This window comes from Bufo bufo, chromosome 2 (assembly GCF_905171765.1).
Source record: "Bufo bufo chromosome 2, aBufBuf1.1, whole genome shotgun sequence".
Taxonomy (NCBI): domain Eukaryota; kingdom Metazoa; phylum Chordata; class Amphibia; order Anura; family Bufonidae; genus Bufo; species Bufo bufo.
The window spans coordinates 599356489-599380445 of NC_053390.1; the positions used below are offsets into that span (position 1 = coordinate 599356489).

General features: G+C 40.9%; 1 protein-coding gene across 2 annotated transcripts in view; it reads right to left on the reverse strand.

The window, feature by feature from the left end:
- Positions 1 to 6929: 6929 nt before the first annotated feature.
- Positions 6930 to 23957, reverse strand: part of CFI (complement factor I) — a 58951-nt gene continuing 41923 nt past the window's right edge. For both annotated transcript variants that reach the window (XM_040418367.1, XM_040418368.1), the window contains 4 exons: positions 19083 to 19186; positions 15792 to 16075; positions 14350 to 14451; positions 6930 to 7263 (listed from right to left, as the gene is read on the reverse strand). In XM_040418367.1, coding sequence (XP_040274301.1) covers positions 7046 to 7263; positions 14350 to 14451; positions 15792 to 16075; positions 19083 to 19186 — 708 coding nt within the window. In that variant the 3' untranslated portion in view covers positions 6930 to 7045. The remainder of the gene's footprint in view (positions 7264 to 14349; positions 14452 to 15791; positions 16076 to 19082; positions 19187 to 23957) is intronic.

Here is a 23957-nt window from a genome sequence, read left to right on the forward strand (position 1 = left end):
CAGGCATTACTCTCTTCAGACTGACAGCATGGACTGTGCTTTATTTCCCCTTGATGATCCCAGCTGGCTTCAGCTGGGATCCCTCAGGCTAGGGAAAAACCTGTCCCGGAATGGGGTGGACTGGGGAGGTCCCTCTACCAATCCTACCTTCTCTCAGTCCAATAAAATCCAGCCCATAAACTTAACAAAACTGTCTCAGCAACCTACACATTGCTGAGACCATTTTAACCTTCTGGAATTTATTTACCTCACCCAGTTGAGGAAGCTGGGTGGGATATACACCCCTTCCAGGACTTTACCATACACTTTTCTGTTCACCTTACCACAATAGTAATACCTACAAAAATAGTTATTACTTTACATTCCCCATATGTCTACTTCATGTTTGGATCATTTTGGGAATGACATTTTATTTTTTGGGAATGTTACAAGGCTTAGAAGTTTAGAAGCAAATCTTGAAATTTTTCTGAAATTTTCAAAAACCCACTTTTCAAGGACCAGTTCAGGTCTGAAGCCACTTTGTGAGGCTTACATAATAAAAACCACCCAAAATCACCCTATTCTAGAAACTACACCCCTCAAGGTATTCAAAACTAATTTTACAAACTTTGTTAACCCTTTAGGTGTTCCACAAGACTTAATGGAAAATAAAGATACAATTTAAAAATTTAACTTTTTGGGCAGATTTTCCATTTTAATAATTTTTTTCCAGTTACAAAGCAAGGGTTAACAGCCAAACAAAACTCAATATTTATTGCTCTGATTCTGTAGTTTACAGAAAACCCCATATGTGGTCGTAAACCGCTGTACAGGCACACGGCAGGGTGCAGAAGGAAAGGAATGCCATATGGTTTTTGGAAGGCAGATTTTGCTGGACTGTTTTTTTGACACCATGTCCCATTTGAAGCCCCCCTGATGCACCCCTAGAGTAGAAACTCCAAAAAAAGTGACACCAGTCTAGAAACTACACCCCTCAAGGTATTCAAAACTGATTTTACAAACTTTGTTAACCCTTTAGGTGTTCCACAAGAATTAATGGAAAATAGAGATACAATTTCAAAATTTCACTTTTTTGGCAGATTTTCCATTTTAATAATTTTTTTCCAGTTACAAAGCAAGGGTTAACAGCCAAACAAAACTCAATATTTATGGCTCTGATTCTGTAGTTTACAGAAACACCCTATATGTGGTCGTAAACCGCTGTACGGGCACACGGCAGGGCGCAGAAGGAAAGGAATGCCATATGGTTTTTGGAAGGCAGATTTTGCTGGACTGGTTTTTTGACACCATGTCCCATCTGAAGCCCCCCTGATGCACCCCTAGAGTAGAAACTCCAAAAAAGTGACCCCATTTTAAAAACTACGGGATAGGGTGGCAGTTTTGTTGGTACTATTTTAGGGTACATATGATTTTTGGTTGTTCTATATTACCATTTTGTGAGGCAAGGTAACAAGAAATAGCTGTTTTGGCACAGTTTTTATTTTTTGTTATTTACAACATTCATCTGACAGGTTAGATCATGTGGTATTTTTATAGACCAGGTTGTCACGGACGTGGGGATACCTAACATGTATACTTTTTTTTTAATTTATGTACGGTAAGTTTTACACAATGATTTCATTGCCTCCAGGTGTTCCTTTTGTGGTCATTTAACCTTCCTTATTTATAGTTGCTTCTCCCACTATGCTGTGCGGTTTATAGCTTCTGTGCCTGTGGATTGTTTGTGGTTGGATCTCGGCTGAGTTCCTGGTGCTTCCATAGCCTCTTTGAAGTTAAGTCTTTCCTTTCCCTTTTTGTATTTTGTTTGGGTTCTCTGTGTTGCATTTCCCTATTGTTTGTATTAGGCCTGAAGTAGACTCGTTTGTCCTTCTTTTTGGAGGAATAGGTAAAATCATGTTTTAGTGTTTCCATAGTCTGAGAGCCATAGTTTTTTCAGTTTTTGAGCGATTATCTTGGGTAGGGTATGATTTTTGCGTGATGAGATGACTGTTTTATTGGCACTATTTTGGGGTGCGTGTGACTTTTTGATCGCTTGCTATTACACATTTTGTGATGTAAGGTGACAAAAAATTGCTTTTTCTACACCATTTTTTTTTTACGGTATTCAACTGAGGGGTTAGGTCATGTGATATTTTTATAGAGCAGGATATTACAGATGCGGCGATACCTAATATGTATACTTTTTTTTATTTATGTAAGTTTTACACAATAATATCATTTTTTAAACAAAAAAAATCATGTTTTAGTGTCTCCATATTCTGAGAGCCATAGTTTTTTCAGTTTTTGGGCGATTATCTTAGGTCAAGTCTCATTTTTTGCGGGATGAGATGACGGTTTAATTGGCACTATTTTGGGGTTCATATGACTTTTTGATCGCTTGCTATTACACTTTTTGTGATGTAAGGTGACAAAAAATGGTTTATTTAGCACAGTTTTTATTTTTTACGGTGTTCATCTGAGGGGATAGGTAATGTGATATTTTTATAGAGCCGGGCGATACGGAGGTAGCGATACCTAAAATGTATACTTTATTTATTTAAGTACGTTTTACACAATAATATCATTTTTGAAACAAAAAAATCATGTTTTAGTGTCTCCATATTCTGAGAGCCATAGTTTTTTCAGTTTTTGGGCGATTATCTTAGGTAGGGTCTCATCTTTTGCGGGATGAGGTGACGGTTAGATTGGTACTACTTTGGTGGGCATACGCCTTTTTGATCGGTTGCTGTTGTACTTTTTGTGATGTAAGGTGACAAAAAAATGGTTTATTTAGCACTGTTTTTATTTAGGGGTTAGGTCATGTAATATGTTTATAGAGACGGTCGATACGGATGCGGCGATACCTAATATGTCTTTTTTTCCCCCTATTTTGTACCATTTTTTTTTTTACTTTATTTGGGGAAAATGACATTTTTGTTTATTTTTACTTGAAACTTTTAATTTTTGGGGGGAAAACTTTATTTTTTCAACTTTTTTTTCACTTTATTTTTTGTCCCATTTTGGGACTTCAACTTTTGGGGGTCTAATCCTTTAGAATGCATTCCAATACTTCTGAATTGACCTGCGGTTTGCGGCAATCGCTGACACGGGGGTCACGGGACCCCCCCGCCCATTTAGCCAAGGTGCCTGTTCAATGATTTGAGCAGGCACCTTGTTCCGATCACCACCCGCCGATTGGAAATACACATGACGTACCGGTACGTCATGTGTCCTTAAGTACCGGGAGAACATGCTGTACCGGTACGTCATGTGTCCCAAACAGGTTAAAAGCAGAAATTTTTTTAATTTTTTTAATTTTGGGGTAAATTTGGGATTTTTTAAAATAAATAAAGTTAAAATGTATCCTCTTAAATTGGCCACTGACATGAAGTATGATGTGTCACAAAAGAACAATATCAGAATCGGATAAATATAGGTAATGTCACACTAAAATGAGATGGGGATCCAGCAGAGACAACACCCAGTCTGATAAGAGTAAATATATAAAAGAATAGAAGTGGGGCACTCTCTAAAAGTATAGGGATCTTTTATTACACATATTACAATAAGATAGTAAAAAAATCACAATAGGATATCCGCAATAAAATAGAAGAACAGCAGATAAAATGTTAATACTGACAATAGTATAAATGTTAGACTAAAAGGATGATAAAAAAATATTAAATTGAACAATAAATAGATATAAATATGATCCCAATATGTATATGAATTTTTGAGAATGGGATGTTGTACTCAGATATTCAATAATAATAATAATGTTCACTGATCATACTCTGGTATAAAGTTCCATACACGGTAATCCACTCCTGCAACCAGTCCTTTTAACAGATATTAATTTTTGATAGTCAAAGTCCCAAGCGTATGCAGCTATTAACGGTTTGTTTGAACAATAATTCAGCTGCTCATACGCACAGCGGCGTCCCGCTGTATTGTTAGGAGGCGATCGCTTTAGATGGGATATGCAAGGTCTTACCCAAGGATCTTTTGTGCTGGATGATAGCCCCTCGACTCGGCGTGTTGCTCCTGACTCCGGTCACAAGGGTTGGTATTCAGATTCTAATTTGGCGCCAGTGAAGTTGTTTGCTACACGTGGTTATATTACCTTGCGTGTAGTAGCGATTATATAACAATCTCCAGACTTCCTCGGCTTGCTGTCCCTCTCCTCTTGGTGGGGGGATTGATACCAGACGCGTTTCGGGGATTTACAAGAATGACCCCTTCCTCAGTGGTTAACATCCCCCTGCTCATGTTCCACCTTTATAGTGGATGGAGAATGTAGAAAGGACTGGTTCGGAATCCGGATCTTTTAAGGATTGGGATCTATAAGTGTCGTAGCTGACTTTAAAACATATGTTAAAAATACTATTCTTTTTAGATATATCAGCCGTCTCATCCTTATAGTAAGAGAACGAATAACGTAAATAAATCATACATAAGAGAGTATCAATATAAAAACATCAATATAAAAATATATATAAGAAATATCAATAAGTGGTGATAACAGGTCTCCACCTGCAAAACCTTCATTTTATTGTCCAACACTTCCTCTAAAATCATCTCATAGAGGACGCATCAATGTCGCATATGTATCAATGCGGCTCCGATGCGTCTTGGTGGACAACTATGAGTTCTACAAAAACGATCTTCAAATGATCAGGGCAATCTTTTCAATGAATGGTTGTGTATTAACAATGCATTATCTGCTGATGTGATTACAGAGGAGATCGGTATCTGCACAAAAGAATTTCATATTATAAAAGGTACATTAGAATCGCATGCGGCTTCAATAATAAACCAATCATAGAGAAGTGTCTATATAAAAACATCCATATAAAGACATCCAAGTGGTGATAGCAAGCCTCTATATACACACAAGCCTTCGTTCAATAATTCAATACCTCCTTTGAGGTCCCATCATGTAGAAAACGCACCAGTATCGCATGTGGTCTCAATGCGACTCCGGTGCGTCTTTTTGATATTTTAATATTTTACATTATTCAGAAGTTCTCCCATATGGGTCCCTCTTCAAATCTCTGAGGCAATCTTATCATCGCTTAAATATTTGTAAATGGTGCAATTTCCATTGATATAGCTATAATAGTGACAGGCATCTACATAATGAGGTATTCATTCAACCATATAGTACATTTTTTGAGGTCACACATTATAGGGGACGCATCAGAGTCTTTTGCGACTTCAATGCGGTTCCAATGTCCTTTTCTGGGGTTCTTCAAAATGGGTCCCTGAGATAATATTTTTGTTGTGTAGATATTTCTTTCTGATAAATTCTACACTATAGAATCGCCTGGATAAGTGATAGCATTCCAAAGTTCTTACCACGCAAAATGGCGCGTCAGATTCACAAAAATACCCACGGTCAGGAATGTGAAAAATGGCAGGGTCTTGAAGGGGCTAAATAAATCTCATCCACATGCCACATACAAATTCCACACCACAAATGGACCTGAAACACTATTTATGCCTTGGATTTTCTCAGTGGATTTCATACTTTGAAACGAAGAGGGCGAAATCCACTGCAAAACCCACATCTAATTCATGCGAACTTTGCTGCGGAGCCATCGCTGATTTTGCAGAATTGGACAACGTACTTGATAGCAGTCACAAGGACCAGCAAAGGTGTAAGGCAGATCTCTACAAAGTGACTGATGAAACATGTAGGCAGGGTAGGCTGACACATAAAGTAGCCTCCTAAAGACCCAAAGAAGCACTGTAGGACAAGTAAATGCTGACAGTCATTTAGGGGTGCACCTCATACTCTGTATACTTATCACACAGTCCCCCAATAGAGGACAACTAAAAAGTGATCAAAAAAGTTAAGTTCTTCAACTATCAAGTGAGACCTGCAATTACCATATGCTTATTGTGCCACCTCGTGTGCTTAGAACCATCAAGCGATTGTGCCACTGTTGTAAATGAAAATAAAGTTATATGTTCATTGGTTACATTCTCTGCTCATTTTTTCAAAGGAAGCACCTTTTACAGATTTATTTCGTTTGGTGCATTATTTCTCTAGCTCTAGAGCACCTTGAACACTTGCTTGTGGTAGAGCAGAAGGAAAGACTCATCAGCACTGGTATCTCAACAACTCTAGTAGCTCCATTCTATAATTGCAAAAAAATTACAGTTTCACTATTATTTCATATCAGATCATAAAAATTAAGGGGGTCATTTATTAACAGTTTTCTGGTGTATATCTGTCACAGATTGCAGAGCAGAGGTTATTTGCGCTGAAATCTGCGACTTTTCCCCACTCACGCCAGGTCTGAAAAAGTGGACAGGAATGGTTTGGCTGCCAGGTCCGTCTCATTCCTCATTTTCTAAATCTGTTTAATGGTCTATTCACACGTCCGCAAGTGTTTTGCGGTCCGCAAATTGTGGATCCGCAAAACACGGACACCAGCCATTTGCGTTCCGCATTTTTCAGACCGCACATGGCCGGCACTATGATAGAAATGCCTATTCTTGTCCGTGGCTGCGAACAAGAATAGGACTTGCTCTATCTTTTTTGCGGGGCTGCTCAACGGAACTATGTGTGCTGTCCGCATCTTTTGCAGCCCCATTGAAATTAATGGGCCGCACCCGTTTCGCAAAATTGCGGAACGGATGCTTACCCATTCATGCGGACGTGTGAATGGACCCTTAGGTGTAGAAAATATTCTAAATATACATCAACAAGGGAGCTGGCGTAGATTTAGACCGGCGATGGATGCGCCAAAGTTATGCAGAGGCCGGCACCTCTACATAACTTAGGTGCATCAAGCGCCAGCACAGCGGTTATTAAGACCGGCGTCTAAAATGATGGTCTTAATAAATGACCCCCTATATGTCTGATTATGCTCCAAAAATCTCTGTATGTTGCCCTAACCAAATGTGTGTGATTTGAATTGCAAAAAGAATAGAACCATTGATGAAAACTGCAAGAGGGAGTATGCCTTTATTATTGTTGCCCACATGTGTATATACATAAAGAGGAAGTAAATCATATTAGGACATCATTAACTTCTGGAAGAACTTGTAAGTTTTATCAAATATTATGTTTTGCAATGAGCTGTCTTCCCACTTGTCGACTTATCCACTCAAAGTAGTGAGCGACCTTTGTGTATACTCCAGGGTAACCAGGCAAACCACAGTTCTCTCCCCAGCTTACGATTCCCCATACATATGCCACATTCTCAGCATCACGGCATATCAGAGGTCCTCCTGAGTCGCCTTTGCAGGAGTCTATTGATCCATCATACGTTCCTAAAACCGTAAAACAATAACAAACGTAAATTATTAGGCTTGATTTTCTTTGGTTGACATGGTCATTTCAATGTTGTGTATCATGTGGATTCAGAATTTTATAAACCCTAAGGCCCCTTTTACACGGGCGAGTATTCCGCGCGGATGCGATGCGTGAGTTGAAAACATTGCACCCGCACTGAATACCGACCCATTCATTTCTATGGGGTTGTTCACATGAGCGGTGATTTTCACGCATCACTTGTGCGTTGTGTGAAAATCGCAGCATGCTCTATATTCTGCGTTTTTCACGCAACGCAGGCCCCATAGAAGTGAATGGGGTTGCGTGAAAATCGCAAGCATCCGCAAGCAAGTGCGGATGCGGTGCAATTTTCACGCATGGTTGCTAGGAGACGATCAGGATGGAGACCCGATCATTATTATTTTCCCTTATAACATGGTTATAAGGGGAAATAATAGCATTCTGAATGCAGAATGCATAGTACAATAGGGCTGGAGGGGTTAAAAAAATTGAAAAAATAATTTAACTCACCTTAATCCACTTGTTCGCGCAGCCCGGCATCTCCTTCTGTCTCCTTTGCTGAACAGGACCTGTGGTGACGTCACTCCGGTCATCACATGATCTTTTACCATGGTGATGGATCATGTGATGACCGGTGTGACGTCACCACAGGTCCTATTCAGCAAAGGAGACAGAAGAGAAGTCGGGCTGCGCTATCAAGTGGACTAAGGTGAGTTAAATTATTTATTATTATTTTTTAACCCCTCCAGCACCATTTTACTATGCATTCTGTATTCAGAATGCTATTATTTTCCCTTATAACCATGTTATAAGGGAAAATAATACAATCTACAGAACACCGATCCCAAGCCCGAACTTCTGTGAAGAAGTTCGGGTTTGGGTACCAAACATTCGTGATTTTTCTCACGCGAGTGCAAAACGCATTAATGTTTTGCACTCGCGCGGAAAAATCGCGGGTGTTCCCGCAACGCACCCGCACATTTTCCCGCAACGCCCGTCTGAAAGAGGCCTAAATCAGTGAGAAGTTGCAAAATTGCCCAGATTATCTTTACAGCATAAGGAATGATTCGTTGTATGAGTGTTGGAAGTGTGAGACATTAGATCATCGCAACTTTAGATAATTTGTAGTTTATTGGGTCACTAAAAGTGAGCTGAAAGGGGTTTTCCAAGACTTCAATACTGGCACCCAGAGGTCGGACACCCGGGACCAACGCCGATCAGTTGTCTGAGAAGGCATAGTTGGTCCTCTCCATGCTTACCAAGTTCAGTGCAGTACATTGTATAGTGGCCATTCACTTCAATAGGGCTGAGCTCTGCCTGGGCCACGTGACTGATGAATGTGACTTCATTTGGCCTAGACAAAGGTAGAGAAGGACGTGTCGCTAACAGCAAGTGCTGCTATCTTCTCAAACAGCAGATCAGCAGTGGTCCCAGGTGTCACACCCCCACGATCAGTATTAAAGTCTCGGAAAAATGTTTCATTTGTATTGGATGAAAATTCAGAATTATAAAGAATGAATAACAATTCTAAAAACTGAGCAGTGCACCTACTGCACAACAAGTGCAATGTGTAGAAAGGTTGGGGTAAAGGTTAGGAAAGGGCACCACAAAACCATCATTTTATTGATTATTTTCCTATTGTATTTAGTTAGTTATTCCACCTTTTACTGTGGCAGCTACTCAGAACTATACATCTGTAGAAGACCTGGATATTTTCCTATGTGGGCTATAACTGGTAAAATGTGTGTCTAGTTTTAAGGCTACTTTCACACTGGCGTTTTTACTGGATCCGGCAGGGTTCATCAAAAAAATGTCCGTTACTGATAATACAACCATCTGCATCCGTTATGAACGGATCCGGTTGTATTATCTTTAACATTGCCAAGACGGATCCGTCATGAACTCCGTTGAAAGTCAGTGGGGGACGGATCCGTTTTCTATTGTGTCAGATCGGAAAGCAAACTACAACATGCTGCGGTTTGCTCTCTGGTATGGGAACACAACTAAACGGAACGGAATGCATTTTGGAGCATTCCGTTCTCTTCAGTTCAGTTTTGTCCCCGTTGACAATGAATGGGGACAAAACTAAACCTTTTTTTACTGGTATTGAGCCCCTATGACGGATCTCAATACTAGTGTGAAAGTAGCCTTAGGCCTCTTTCACACGACCGTATGGCTTTTTCAGTGTTCCGGTTTTTGTTTATGTTGTGTTTCTGTTTTTCCGTTCCGTTTTTCCATATGGCATATACAGTATACAGTAATTACATAGAAAAAATTAGGCTGGGCATAAAATTTTCAATAGATGGTTCCGCAAAAACGGAACGGATACGGAAGACATACGGATGCATTTCTGTATGTGTTCCGTTTTCTTTGTGGACTCATTGACTTGAATGGAGCCATGGAACGTGATTTGCGGGCAATAATAGGACATGTTCTATCTTTAAAACGGAACAGAAAAACGGAAATTAAAAACCGTCGTGTGAAAGTAGCCTTATTTGTTAATACGTTCACCATTAAAATGTGAACATTAAAGAGGTATTCCGGTTTAGAACAAGTGATCCCTTATCTGTGCACAGCTCTTGGCTGTTTCCAACAGTGCCATAGACTTTGAATGTTGCACATACTGAACCATTGCTTCATTCAAACAGTAAACATGGGCCCTCGTGGTCAAACCCCCACAAATCTAATAGTAATCCCCATCAAGTGGATAGCGGATAACTTATTTTAACTGGAATACCCCTTTAATGTAAACTTTTACTCACATCCTGGTGTTGGCATTTTCACTATTCACTGTAGTGATGATGTGCAACACTTTTAACACTAAAATGTGTTAATTTTCTCAATGATTTACAAATTTGGAAATTGATGACAAAGGTTAGTGGGGTTTTTAAAGGAGACATTTGGCCAGATTTATTAAGTAGAATTAGAGGAAACTGCAAATTTTGATGCAAGTCCTACATTTTCACATGTGTTGACCTTATTTCCTGACATCCAACAGGTACAAATGTGCCAAATTTATTAAGGGATATGTGCCTTATAACCCCTTATTGACCAAACCTGTTTGTGCCTTAATGGCTGTGGACACCTTTGCAATGACTTTTATTTTATTGTTCATTTGCTTGGTAAATGCAAAATTAAGCAACTTTTTAAATAGAGTAGTCTTCATTAAAAAATCATACCACTTTGTTTCTGCAAAGTGTGTGTAATTCCTTCACCTAGCTGCGGTGCTGCTGAATCTGACAAGTCGGTCAGAGCACTGCTCCTGTTTCTGATGGCTCCCTACTTTCCACTCCCTTCTTTAGGATGTTAGATATAGCAACAGGGAGGGTGAGGAGGTTATACACAGCAGATCAGTGGGTGGAGAGTTCAAAAATGTTTTAAATGAAAATAAATATTTGTTCACATATCTTCACAGAGACACAGAGGGCAATACTACTGTGAAGGGGGCACAGAGGGCATTACTACTCTGGTGAGGGCATAACTACTCTGAAGGGGTACAGAGAGGGCATAACTACTGTGAAGCAGGACAAACAGCATTGCCACTGTGGAGGAGGCACAGATAGGGCATTACTACTGTGAAAAGGGCACAGAGAGGGCATAACTACTGTGAAGGGGGCACAATGAAGGAATAAGTACTTTAAGGGGGCACAATGTGGGCATAACTTCTGTGAAGGTTGTACAATAAGGGCATTAATACTGTGAGGGGGCATAGTGTGGGCTTAACTATCATGACGTGTACAATATGGGCATAACTGCCGTGAGGGGGCACAATGTGGATATTATTAGGGGGCACATATCTGGACATAAGTACTGTGAAGGTTGTACAATGATACAATGAGGGCAATGCTACTGTTAGGTGGCACAATTTTGTTAAAGTATTGGGAGGGGGGGGGGCCAGAGAAAGGACCCGCCCCGGGTGCTAAACACCTTAGGCATGCCACTGCTATGCACGCTCACACGGTCCTGGCCACCAGAGAGGCGGTGTTTTTCCTATAGTGTGCAAGCACGGCCACCACTGCTGGACTGCAGCGGTGGCTGTAACCCCTGGAAACGAGCAGCTTTTTTCTTATAGATTTCACTGTATGAAACCTTGTTTTATATGTAAGAAATAGTATTTTGTTTTTAGTGCTGCTTAGAAGTATATACACTTCACCGGGAAATTTATATACTTTTTTTGCAGTATGGATCCAGACCAAAAAAAATATCTTGTCACTGTTTATTTAAATATACCATTCACGTTCCACACTAAATAACCTGTTAAGTGCGTTGTCCAGGCCCTTAAAAGTTTGTGATGACTGGGCATGATGTGTGAGTAAACTCACCTTCTCTGCTAGTATTAGTTCCTGTGGCATTTCTATGTCCCTGCCAGGCCAGAAGTGTGATGTGCCGACTCTCTGGAGGTCCTCACTGATGGCCAATCTCTGGCCTCAGCGGTCACGAATCAGCATGTCACATTTCCAGCTTGGTGGGAACTGAAAGAGAAAGGGATAGAGACATGCTGCAAGAACAGTGATAAGTAGAACCGGTGAGTGTTTGTTTTTCACTTACACACCATGCCCGGCTATTCCCAATTTTTTTGTCAAAGCACAGACATTTACTTCAGGGGCATCTGTCACTGTCAGCAGATTTGTACCTATGAAACTGGCTGACCTGTTACATGTGCACTTGGAGGCTGAAGGCATCTGTGTTGGTCCCATGTTCATATGTGGCCGCATTGCTGAGAAAAATTATGTTTTAATATATGCAAATGAGCCTCTAGGAGCAACAGGGGTGTTGCCGTTACACCTAGAGGCTCTGTTCTCTCTGCAACTGCTGCACTTTCTGAACTTTTTATTGACAGGGCCAGACAGTGTCAACATCATCACACTTGGTCCTGTCAATCAAAGTGGAGAGGGCTCGATAGTTACAGAGACAGCAGAGCCTCTAGGTGTAACTGCAACTCCCCAGTTGCTCCTAGAGGCTCATTTGCATATTTTAAAACATCATTGTTCTCAGCATGCGGGCACATATGTACATGGGACCAACACAGATGCCTTCAGCTGCCAAGCACATATGTAACAGGTCAGCCAGTGTAATAGGTAGAAATCTGCTGACAGATGCCCTTTAAATTAGTTTTTCATTTATTACAGATACCTCATAAGTGTAGTGTTTTTTAGGTTTTATTAAATTTTTATTTTATTTTTTACATTTTTTTATCCTACTTTTTAATTACATATTTTAGAAATAAGTAAATCCTTTTAAGGGATTACTGTTTTACATGTTTGCCAATACGTTATGCCCTATGTCACCATGACAATGGCTGTTGTTTAGGCAGCACAGTTCAGACTTATTGTACAGACAGCCAAGCGTTCATCCTTCGTCCCCAGAGAGATTGTACAGGGATACCCGAGTGCCTGAGTGCATCATTGGTAAAATCTGGTGGCCTAAATAAAGAGGGGAGGCCCCCTTTGATCATGTTGTGATCATGTGATCTAAGGTTTAAATTGCAGGAATGAATGTTCCTATGATCACAGCTATTAGAGCAGAAGCTCGGCTGTTATTAGACATCTCAGAACCAACTCTTGGACAGCATGGAACCCCCCCAGCACTTAATCTACAGCTCCATAAAAACATGGCGCTCGAGGATAAGTAAATAGGGGACAATACCTGTGATGAAACTAGTGAGCCTACACAATGCATCTGAGCCTAGGTTTGCATGGGTCGATGAATTAACCAATCAGATGGACTTTGTCATAATTACTTATAAAGGAAATTTTTAATCTAATGACAGCAGCCTGTCATGTGATACGCCATCCTATAGTGAGTTTTTTTTTATTTTTTAAAACAGCAGGCACTTAGAGTGTCAGCTATGCATTCCCTTAAAGGGGTTATGCGGTAAATTATATTGATGACCTATCCTCTGGATAACTGCTGTGAGTCAGCTGTGCTCACCACAGCTCCAGTGAGTGTGGTGGCTCCCCATATCAACTGATCAATCGGGGTCCCGGGACTCGGACCCCCACTAATGTGAGAATGAACATATTTACCAGGATAACCTTTTTAAACTGCAGTCCTTCTAAAAAGCACGTCATTTAAGGCACAGAGCCCTGTCACTTTGTGTTTTTCCCTTATAAAGCTAGCCTGGGACATGGTTATAGACAACAGGGAGGGGTTTTAGTATTGAGGATAAGGACAGGTGGTAGCGTAGGTAATCTGACCTGAATGGTAAGAGGTAGGAGCTACTGGGCATGTTGATACAGGAGATAACTCTTTGGTCCTAAAGGGGTTGTATGGCATGGCAGGATATTTTTTTTTTATATAAGGGCCAATCCATGGCCACTGCCATTTTGATGCTCCCGATTCCTGGTCCTGGCTGGACACACATGAGATGGCAGGAGATGCCCGCTCATCCAATTACTGGCTGCAGTGTTGACCTATAGTCAGTGACTGGGTAAGCAGGAATCTCCAGGCATTTTCTGCATGTCAAGTTGGGACCAGGAAGCAGAGGACAGCAGAGACTTAGGCTACTTTCACAGTAGCGTTAATATAGATCCATCATAGGGTCTCAATACCATACAAAAATGCTTTCGTTTTGTCCCCATTCATTGTCAATGGGGAGAAAACGTAACTGAACAGAACGGAATGCTCCAAAAAGCATTCAGTTCTCAGACCGGAGAGCAAACCGCAGCATACTGCGGTTTGCTTTCCGTCCTGGGATGCGGAGCAAGACGGATCCGTCATGACCCACAATGCAAGTCAATGGGGACGGATCCGTTTTCTCTGACACAATCTGACACAATAGAAAATGGATCCGTCCCTTATTGACTTTCAATGGAGTTCATGACGGATCCGTCTTGGCTATGTTAAAGATAATACAAATGGATCCGTTCATAACTGATGCAGATGGTTGTATTATCAGTAAAGGAAGCGTTTTTGCTGAATCCAGTTTTTTAACTATTCTGCCTCTTATATAAAAAAGGTCATCCTGATGGACAATGCTTCACACTGAAATAAATGCATACAACTTGGGTCTGAACATTCTCTTTTCTTTCAAAGAGCACAGCAATGGCAGATTTTAGTCTTACCTGCACACTCCATTTTATCAAAGAAGCGTCCTTTGTAAACAGTTGAACAATTGTTCATCAGTGAAATATGGCCCCACTTTAGATGAAACACTTTGCTCAAGCCTAGGGAGGCGAAATAAATACGGTACATGTTACATTCCTTGTTGAATGCATTTTATGAAAACCAGTCAGCAAAATTGCATTTCAAGGATCATATACCACAAGGTCCCTCATTGAGTTAAAGGTTATGTACACCTTCGGAGGCAATTTTTTTTTTTTGCATTTTACTCATTTTGGGCTAAAAATCTTTTTTTTTCAGTTGGCCTTTATTAAAAATATTAAGCTGTTCTGTCACAAAGGGTTAACTGTTTTTCTAATTGTGTGACTGGTACTTTAACATTCACTTTGTGCCTGTAATAAACCTTATCTCTAAACTACTAAGAGGTCATAAACACTTATTTAAGCCACATTATTTTCAGTAAGATAAGAACTGAGCTATAATGAGTGTTTATAAGGTCAGAGAGCAGAGATAAGGAGTCCGTCTGCTCCTGGTCTGACGGAAAAGACAGAAAATCCAAAGGGTGCTACTAAAACATGTCAGCTCTGTACAGAAAAAAGGACATTATACTTTTAATACAGACCAATTGAAAAAATTAATTTTCAGCTGAAAATGAGTACAATGCAATAATTTTAAAAAATTGCCCCGCAAAGTTGTACATGGCCTTTAATTTAAAGGGAGTCTTTCACCTATACTGACCATTATAGAACACTAACATCATTATCAGCATTATGGTCCCCATATTGGAATGCTACTTACTGTTTAGCTGTCCGTCGCTTATTTTCTTCAAAAAACACTTTTATTCAATATGCAAATTAAGTCTAAAGGTGCCCAGGGGTGGCATTTCCGGTGCCCAGGCCCCTCGTCACTATTCATATGAAACCCCTCCCCTTTCACCCTTCTGGTCCACCCTACGTTCTTCAGAAATCCAGTGCCAGCGCCGTTCACAAGATTCGCCGCACCTGCGCACTTCATTCCCCATTCCGGCACATGCGCATTAAACGCTCTTGTGCCTCTGCCCATAATGGGGAATGAAGTGCACAGGTGCAGTGAAGCTTGTGAACGACGCTGGCGCTGGATTTCTCCTTTTTTGGATTTCGCCTTTTTTTTGCGGACCTATTAACTTGAATGGAGCCACGGAACATGATTTGCGGGCATTAATAGGACATCTTCTATCTTTCAATGGAACGGAAATACGGAATGCATACGGAAAGTATATTCCGTTTTTTTTCCGGAACCATTGAAATGAATGATCCCGTATACGGAACGCAAAAAACGTTCGTGTGAACGAGCCCTTAGCCTAATGTGAGCAGTATGACAACTTCACCGTTAACATGCAGTAATGCAAAATTACAAAAACAATACAAACAAGAAACTCATTTGACCATTAATTGTATGTATTTACCTTCTGAACGTCCCCATCCAGAGACTGTACAAATGTCCCCTTCCTTGAACTGATAAGGTGACCAAGGTACACAAGCAGCTAGGAGATTATTGTCAACTTGCATGCATGCTGGTTCATTGTATATATTTATCACTTCAAGCAGAGCAATATCATTTTCATATGTGTTAGGATTATAGAGTTCATGGACTCTTACACTTTTCACTGGAAAGGAATCAATGTCTTTGTCATAAGCCAGGCGATCCAGGAGCTCAACAATAATACGGTATTTATGGGCCTGGTCTGACCTGTAAATATGAATTATCAGCTTAAAAGGAGAATTCGGCCAAACAACTACATATCTATAAAAACACATTTAAAGAGCATTTTCACCTAAAATGAAAAAAAAACTGTAAATATGTGGATATATAGGTCACTGAATTATTCTCTTGAGTGCAATCTTTAAATTTTTTTCTGTTGTTGCTATTTTACGTTAATGGGTTATCTAACAAATGACAATTTATCATATATCCACAGAATACGTGATGTGTCTAATCTATTACATTATACCTAGTGGTGGCTACAGTTAACCACAAATGTATTATTTAACTCCTTAACTCCTTTCTGTATAAGCTATTTTGAACAAATGCCAGAGCCCCATTTATTCAATCTGACTTTATGTGGTAATAACTTTGGAATGCTTTTATGTACACAGGATTGTGAGATATTTTTATTTTCTTGACAAAATGATACTTTATGTGTGGTATACATTTTGGTCGGTATATATTAAAAAAGAAAAATCGGAAATTTCTGAAATGTTTTAAAAAATTAGCAATTTAAAAAATTTGAGTTTCTCTGCTTTTAAGAACGAAAGCCAAACCTCCCAAAATAGTTAAAAATTTAACATTAAACTTATGTCCACTTTCCATGGGCATCCATTGTTATACCTATTTTTTTATTTTCTTATAAGTTTAGCAACAATTTCTCAAGTTTTCAAGAAAATTTCCCAAACCCAATTTTATGGACCAATTCAGTTTATTTATGTGGCTTTTAGGGGGCCATATCACAAAAACCCTCGATAAATTACCTCATTTTAAAACATGCACCTCTCAAAACACATTTAGGAACTTTAATACTTTAGGTGTTTCACAGGAATTAATACAAAATGAAGATGAAATTTAAACATTGCATTTTAGATTTTTAATTTTAATCCATTTTTAACACAGCAGGTGTTGAAAGAGACATACGACTCAACATTTATTATGCTGATTCTGCATTTTTATTTTAGAAATTTAACTACATTATTGGTCTCAGAAATGAAGGTGCACCTATTGTATTTTGGGGACTCCATTTTAAGGTTGTTTTTCAGGCACCATTTCAGGTTTTAAGAGGTCTTGAGGTCAGAAAACCTCCAAAATACCACATTTTGTAAACTACACTGCAGAAGAAATTCACCTAGGAGTGTAGTGACCATTTTGAACCCAACTATTTTTTTTATAGAATTTATTAAAATTAAAAACTACATGTTTCTAATAATATGTAGTTTTAGCTAAAAGGTTTTAATTTTCAGAAAGTTTAACAAGAGAAAATGCACTACACAAATTGTTAAGAATTTTGTTTAGAGTACTGCAATATCCCATATGTTGTCACAAGCTTCTGTTTGGGCATACAACAGGGCTCAGAATGGAAGGAATGCCATTTTTCTTTTGAAACACAGATTTTGCTGGAATGGGTTTAGGTGCTATGTAGAACTTGCAACACCCCTGTACCAGTACAGTGGAAACCCCAAGAAATAACCTAATTTTAACAACAATAACCCCCCCCCCCCCCCCCAAAGAATTTAGCTCAGGAGCTAGGTGTGTAGTGATGGTTTTGACTCCACAGGTGTTTCCTATAATTTATTAACAATGGACCGTGAAAATGAAAAATTTCTTTTTTTCCCAATAGTACATTGTTTTAGCTCCAATTTTTTATTTATACAACGGGTAAAATGAGAAAAAGCATCACACAATATGTTGCACAATTTCTCGCATGTATGGAAACTCCCCACATATGTAGTCATAAACTGTGGTCTTGGCAAATGGCAGGGCTAAGAAGGGAAGGGGGGCCATTTGGATTTTGCTGAAATGATTTTTGAGAACCATAACTTTCAATTATTTTGTTATTGTGTATTTTGATATTTTTGTGGGGTTCATTGGGTTTGCTAAATAAAGTTATAATTGTATTCTGTTGGTTTATATGATTAAGACAATACCAAATATATATAGCTTATTTGTTGTATTACTTTTACATCACTTTTAAAAAAAAATAATTTCTACTTTATGTTCTCATATTCCAGGAGCAATAACCTTTTCATTTTTCTGTTGATGTAGCTGTTATGAGTGTTTGTTTTGCAGGAAACATAGTAGTTTCTATTGGTGTCATTTTGGGGTACATTTGACATTTTGATCACCAATTTTTGGTGAACCCCATAAAAATATTAAAATGATGGTTATATTCTGGTGGTTAATATGATTACAAAGAAATTATATATTTTTATGTTTTACTACTTTTACATCATAAAATCTGTTTTATTTAATTCAATTGGTTTGTTACAGACATGGTAATACCAATTATATTTCAATAGTAAAACACTGGATAAGGGGCACAAGGAGATTTTTTTTTCACTTTTTCAAAAATCCATTTTTTTTACTTTTAAGTTCCACTTGGGGACTTCAGCTTGCACTGTCTTCATAGCTGGTGCAATATATTGCAGTAGTTATCTATTACAGGGTATTGTACCTGTCAGTTTTACATTGAAAGCAAGCCTATTAGACCCTGCCTGTGGCAGGGTCTAATTGGCTACAGTGGCTGGCAGACCCAGAGACCATAGCAGCCATCGGCACCCCATGATTACATTGCGAAATGCCAATGGCTAGACAGAGAGAGCCTCCTACTTTTGCCAACCACTTAGATGCCATGGTTGCTATTGACAGCGACACCTGCCGGAATTGCCCTAACTGCACTAACTTTTTTATTTGATACTTTATTTATAATTTATTTTAAAGATTATTATTTTTTGTTGTGTTTTATTTTTGTGTTTTACTTTTGTACAAATTATAGCCTCTAATAAACAGCTTCTGTCTTCTCCTTAAAGTACCTATCTGTCTCTGATTGCTAGGGACCCAATTTGCTCCTGCCAGATTGCAGGAGCTGGAGCTTTAAACCCTCCCCGTACATGTACATTGCTCCAGATTAATTATCCAGACAATTATAAAATGAACAGGAACAGCATGTTGGATATATAATTGTAGATATTTTTGGAAAACCCTGTACCTGACACAGTGAGCAGCTGTCAATACAAAGCAGCCACCTATATAAATTCCTCCGCAGTTAACTTTGCTGCCATCTTTTATGGCGACTTGCCATGGAAACTGATTCTAAAATGAAAAAGAAAATCAGTGATACTTCACTCATTGAAGAAGTATTACACATGCCAGGTAAAGGTTTTAAGTAACTGTTTTATGGAACTAAAATCAAGTTAGTAACAAACTGATCAAAAGCTTCTTTTCACTTTACATACACACATTGAAAAAATAATAATAATAATAACGCAATTGTTATGATATAAACAACTTTTGAGAGTTAGATTATTTAAATTAATACTTTAATTTATGTATAATCTCATTATAATACATGACATGACATTTAATGCTATGTATATGACATTGATTTACTTTACTCTTTCGTTGTAAAGAATAATGTTGCTTTTTTGAACTTGCAAAATTTGAATAAAGAAAGAATTTAAACAGATGAGAAATGTCAATGTCATGGCAGGACTTCCAACTGGATAAGGCCTCTTTCACACTTGCGTTGTTGGGATCCGGCATGCACTTCCGTTGCCGGAGGTGCCCGCCGGATCCGGAAAAACGCAAGTGTACTGAAAGCATTTGAAGACGGAACCGTCTTCCAAATGCTTTCAGTGTTACTATGGCACCCAGGACGCTATTAAAGTCCTGGTTGCCATAGTAGGAGCGGGGAGCAGGGGAGCGGTATACTTACAGTCCGTGCGGCTCCCGGGGCGCTCCAGAATGACGTCAGAGCGCCCCATGCGCATGGATGACGTGATCCATGCGATCACATGATCCATGCGCTTGGGGCGCCCTGACGTCACTCTGGAGCGCCCGGGGAGCCGCACGGACGGTAAGTATGCTGCTCCCCCGCTCCCCGCTACACTTTATCATGGCTGCCAGGACTTTAGCGTCCCGGCAGCCATGGTAACCACTCTGAAAAAGCTAAATGTCGGCTCCGGCAATGCGCCGAAACGACGTTTAGCTTAAGGCCGGATCCGGATCAATGCCTTCCAATGGGCATTAATTCCGGATCCGGCCTTGCGGCAAGTGTTCCGGATTTTTGGCCGGAGCAAAAAGCGCAGCATGCTGCGGTATTTTCTCCGGCCAACAAACATTCCGTTCCGGAACTGAAGACATCCTGATGCATCCTGAACGGATTTCTCTCCATTCAGAATGCATTAGGATAATCCTGATCAGGATTCTTCCGGCATAGAGCCCCGACGACGGAACTCTATGCCGGAAGACAATAATGCAAGTGTGAAAGAGCCCTAATGCTCACCCATACACAGCAAGGGTTGTACACAGGGGTGGGATTAAAAATTTTTAGAACAGGCTTCATACTCAACAAAACATTTATACACACACACACAAAAATTACCTTTAAAATTAAGAGAAGTCCAGGGGACTTGCTATTAACGGCAGCAGAAATCCTTAGTTTTAGTGCTTCACTGCAGGTAATACAAGGGGGACAAACATGGAGATTGGCCTGCAGAAAGTGTCACAGGACACAAGTCACTGGCTGGTCTCCATGTGTCTGCCTCCCGTGTATTACCTGCACTGGAACACGAAAAATAAAGCACCATTACTTTCTGGTTGCGTGCAACTACTGGTCTCAGCAGAAGATTTTTGTGCATAATTACTAGAGCCTCCTTTCAATTGTACAGTTTTCCCCAATAAACGTATCCTTTCGCTCTAATATTGTAATCACTTACATATTATCATCATTACATTCACACATACTGTATACAGTTTGATTCCATACCAACAGCTCCATTTTCCAATCACATTATTCACTGCTCATTTCCACGGTTACGACCACCCTGTAATCCAGCAGCGGTGGTCGTACTTGCACATTATAGTTTTTCCAGGACTATGCACACTCTCATGGTTCCGGCCACCAGAGAGGCCGTGCGTCTTACTATAATGTGCAAGCATAGGGCTGTATTACACCAAAATACCTATCCAATCAGACCAACAGTTGGTGTGTATAACAAAAGATCTGTGTGTGTAATCAGCCATCTGACCAATGATTGGTCAGAGAATCTGGCACATAATCTGCTGGCCTTAGTCTCTGTCATGTCAGTGATTCTGACTTTTTTTGACAGTAAGAATCACACAATCTGCAGCACTTTCACTTTCATAGTAAGTGCCAGAACCCATTTAAGTCAGTAGGGTCAGTCAATCACCCTCTGGATGCTATGGACAAAGAAGCCATGACACTTGCGTGAACCTAACCTACACTGATACATTTTCCCTCTACTTTCAGTGTTTGTTGCACACCGATTGTACTTTTCTTCTCTAGGTCACCCATTCCCCTGCACAGGTAAGTTCCATGCCTGATGTGCTAATTAGTATGAAGAAACTGACATTTGCACCAATGTCAAAGGGTTGTGAATCATAGCCGCCCTGTCTCTAACCAATAAGTGGTGAGAATATCAGGCGGGTCTAGCTGTATGTTCTTGTGAGAATGTCACCATCTCACTAGATCACTGTGGAGTTGGACGACAGGCAGTCATCTCAGAGCAGCAGGAGATCCAGGTTCCACCAAGGTGAGGCAGAAGCTGCAGTAGTAATCATACTTACCTTATCCCCGTCGCTGGGTTCTGGCTCCACTGCTGCCCCACCGGTTCTGCAGATCCAAGGACTACCTGCATCAACATATGACTGCCACAGCCAGTGACTGAGCACGGCGGTGAAAGGCCAGTGAGGTGCCACATGGGTGTCACCACTGTGACTAGTCATTGTTTGCAGAGGTCACATGATCTGCATTGAAACAGATGTTGATGTGCTGCTACCCGGGACTTTCAGAGTCAGTAGAGCAGTGATAGAGCCGGGACCCCAAGTCCGGTCACGCTGGGTTGTCTGAAGAACAAGTCACCAGGGGTGAACAAACCCTTTAAAGATCAATCACGGGGGGGGGGGGCGTGGCCTAACCGTCATGGTGTGAGGACGCAAGTTGTTTCAGCTCCGACATTATCCTGCAGAATCCTGATTGTCTGTGCGTGTGGCCAAAGAAAAGACACCCCCCAAGTGATCCGCAACTCACGGTTTACCGGTAACCGGAGTTTCAGCTGTGTGCCTGCTGCGGTCATCGCCTGCCGGATCCCCTGGAGTGAGGCCTGGGAAAGGAGCAGTATCCAGCACTGCGGACCCCTCGGTGAGAGCGGGAGAGGTGCGGACGCAAGATCGCCTTACTTACCGGGTCGCCTTACTTACTGGTGGTGGTGGTCGGGTGAGTCCTGGAGTGGCTGGGAGGTGAGACGCCTCCGGTTCTCTCTCTGCTGGGCTGCTGGTTTCAGGTCCCCCACGTGTCTGGCGGTGTGAGCGCCATCTTGCCTGTGACGCTGTGTGCAGTTGTCTTCATGCCCCAGGACTGAACCGGGATCCTGGCTCTCCTGTCTGCATACACCTGGCATCTGTATTAAGGGGCGAATGCACCTCAACTGAGTGGGGCCAGTATCCTGACTCCAGGGAAAAAGCCGCCACTGCTGTTCTATTGCCCCTGTGTGGGGGAGATATTTAAAGGGCCAGTACTCCTATTACTGGTGAAGGGGAGATCACCTTATGGGCCGGAAAACAGGCACCTCAGGACCGGCTAATCCACCTAAACTTATGCTGGACAACATGAGTCAGACAGAGCACCGAGAGGTTGCAACCTCCTCTGAGCGTCCAGAAGTAGACTTTGCAAAAATTATGGCGGCCATCACTAACTGCCAAACGGCGCTTACGGTCAAAATTGACCATGTCCAGGCTGATCTTACTCTTCTCAGACATGATATTGATAAAATTAGAGAGAGAACAACGGAAGTGGAAAGAAGAGTGAGTGATGTGGAGGATAGAGTACAGCGTGATGACTCTGCAATTAATGCGCTACAGAATCAAGTCAAGACCCTGATGGCAAAGGTGGAGGATGCCGAGAACCGTAACAGACGGAACAACATCCGTATTATGGGTTTACCTGAAAGAGCAGAGGGGCCCTCTCCAGAAGAGTTTGTGGAACGTCTCATAAAACAAATCTTTAATCCTATAAATTTGTCAGGGACTTTTGCAGTTGAACGTGCTCACAGGATTCCCACTTGCCCCCTCCCTCCTGGGGCCCCATCTCGTCCCTTCATCTTTAAAGTCCTAAACTACAGAGACCGTGATGCTATTCTGGCTGCAGCTCGCCGTTTGAAAGACATTCTTTTTGAAAATACCCGGATCTCCTTTTACCCGGACTTTTCTACAGAAGTGCAGAAGCAACGTAGACAGTTCACGGCGGTGAGGAACCGCTTAAGAGAGAAGGGACTTGTCTATGCAATGATGTATCCGGCTCGGCTCAGAGTCCAGGAGGGTGACCAGGTGAAGTTCTTTGCCACCCCTGAAGAGGCATCGGACTGGCTAGACCGCAGAGGCTGAGAGTCATATATCTAATGTTTTGAATGTCTTTCCATGCGTTTCAGATGATAGTTAAATAACGGAGCTGAACGAGTGATGGTTGTAGCAACCTGCTGCATAGGTTCAGTTATTAGGTTTACCTAGAGCAGTAGGGCTGAAGGAAGGGTTGCTGTTCCCCTTTTTCTATTAAAGAGGCAAATGGGGGGAGGGTTTTTAAGCTTGGATAGGTTGGGGTCATCTGGGCAGGGTGGGGGGGGGGTTGCCTGATGTTACGGGCGTATTCAGGGGCTCTTGCTCTAATGTTTGGAAGTTGGTATGAATGTGTGAGTGTATGGCTTGGGTGGTGCAGTGACTTCTGGGATTACTATCTCAATAGACCGCCATAATGTCAGTTTGTCGATTTGTCTCCTGGAATGTCAGGGGTCTCAATGACAAAATTAAACGGTCTCTGGTCTTTAATTTTCTACGAAATCATAATCCT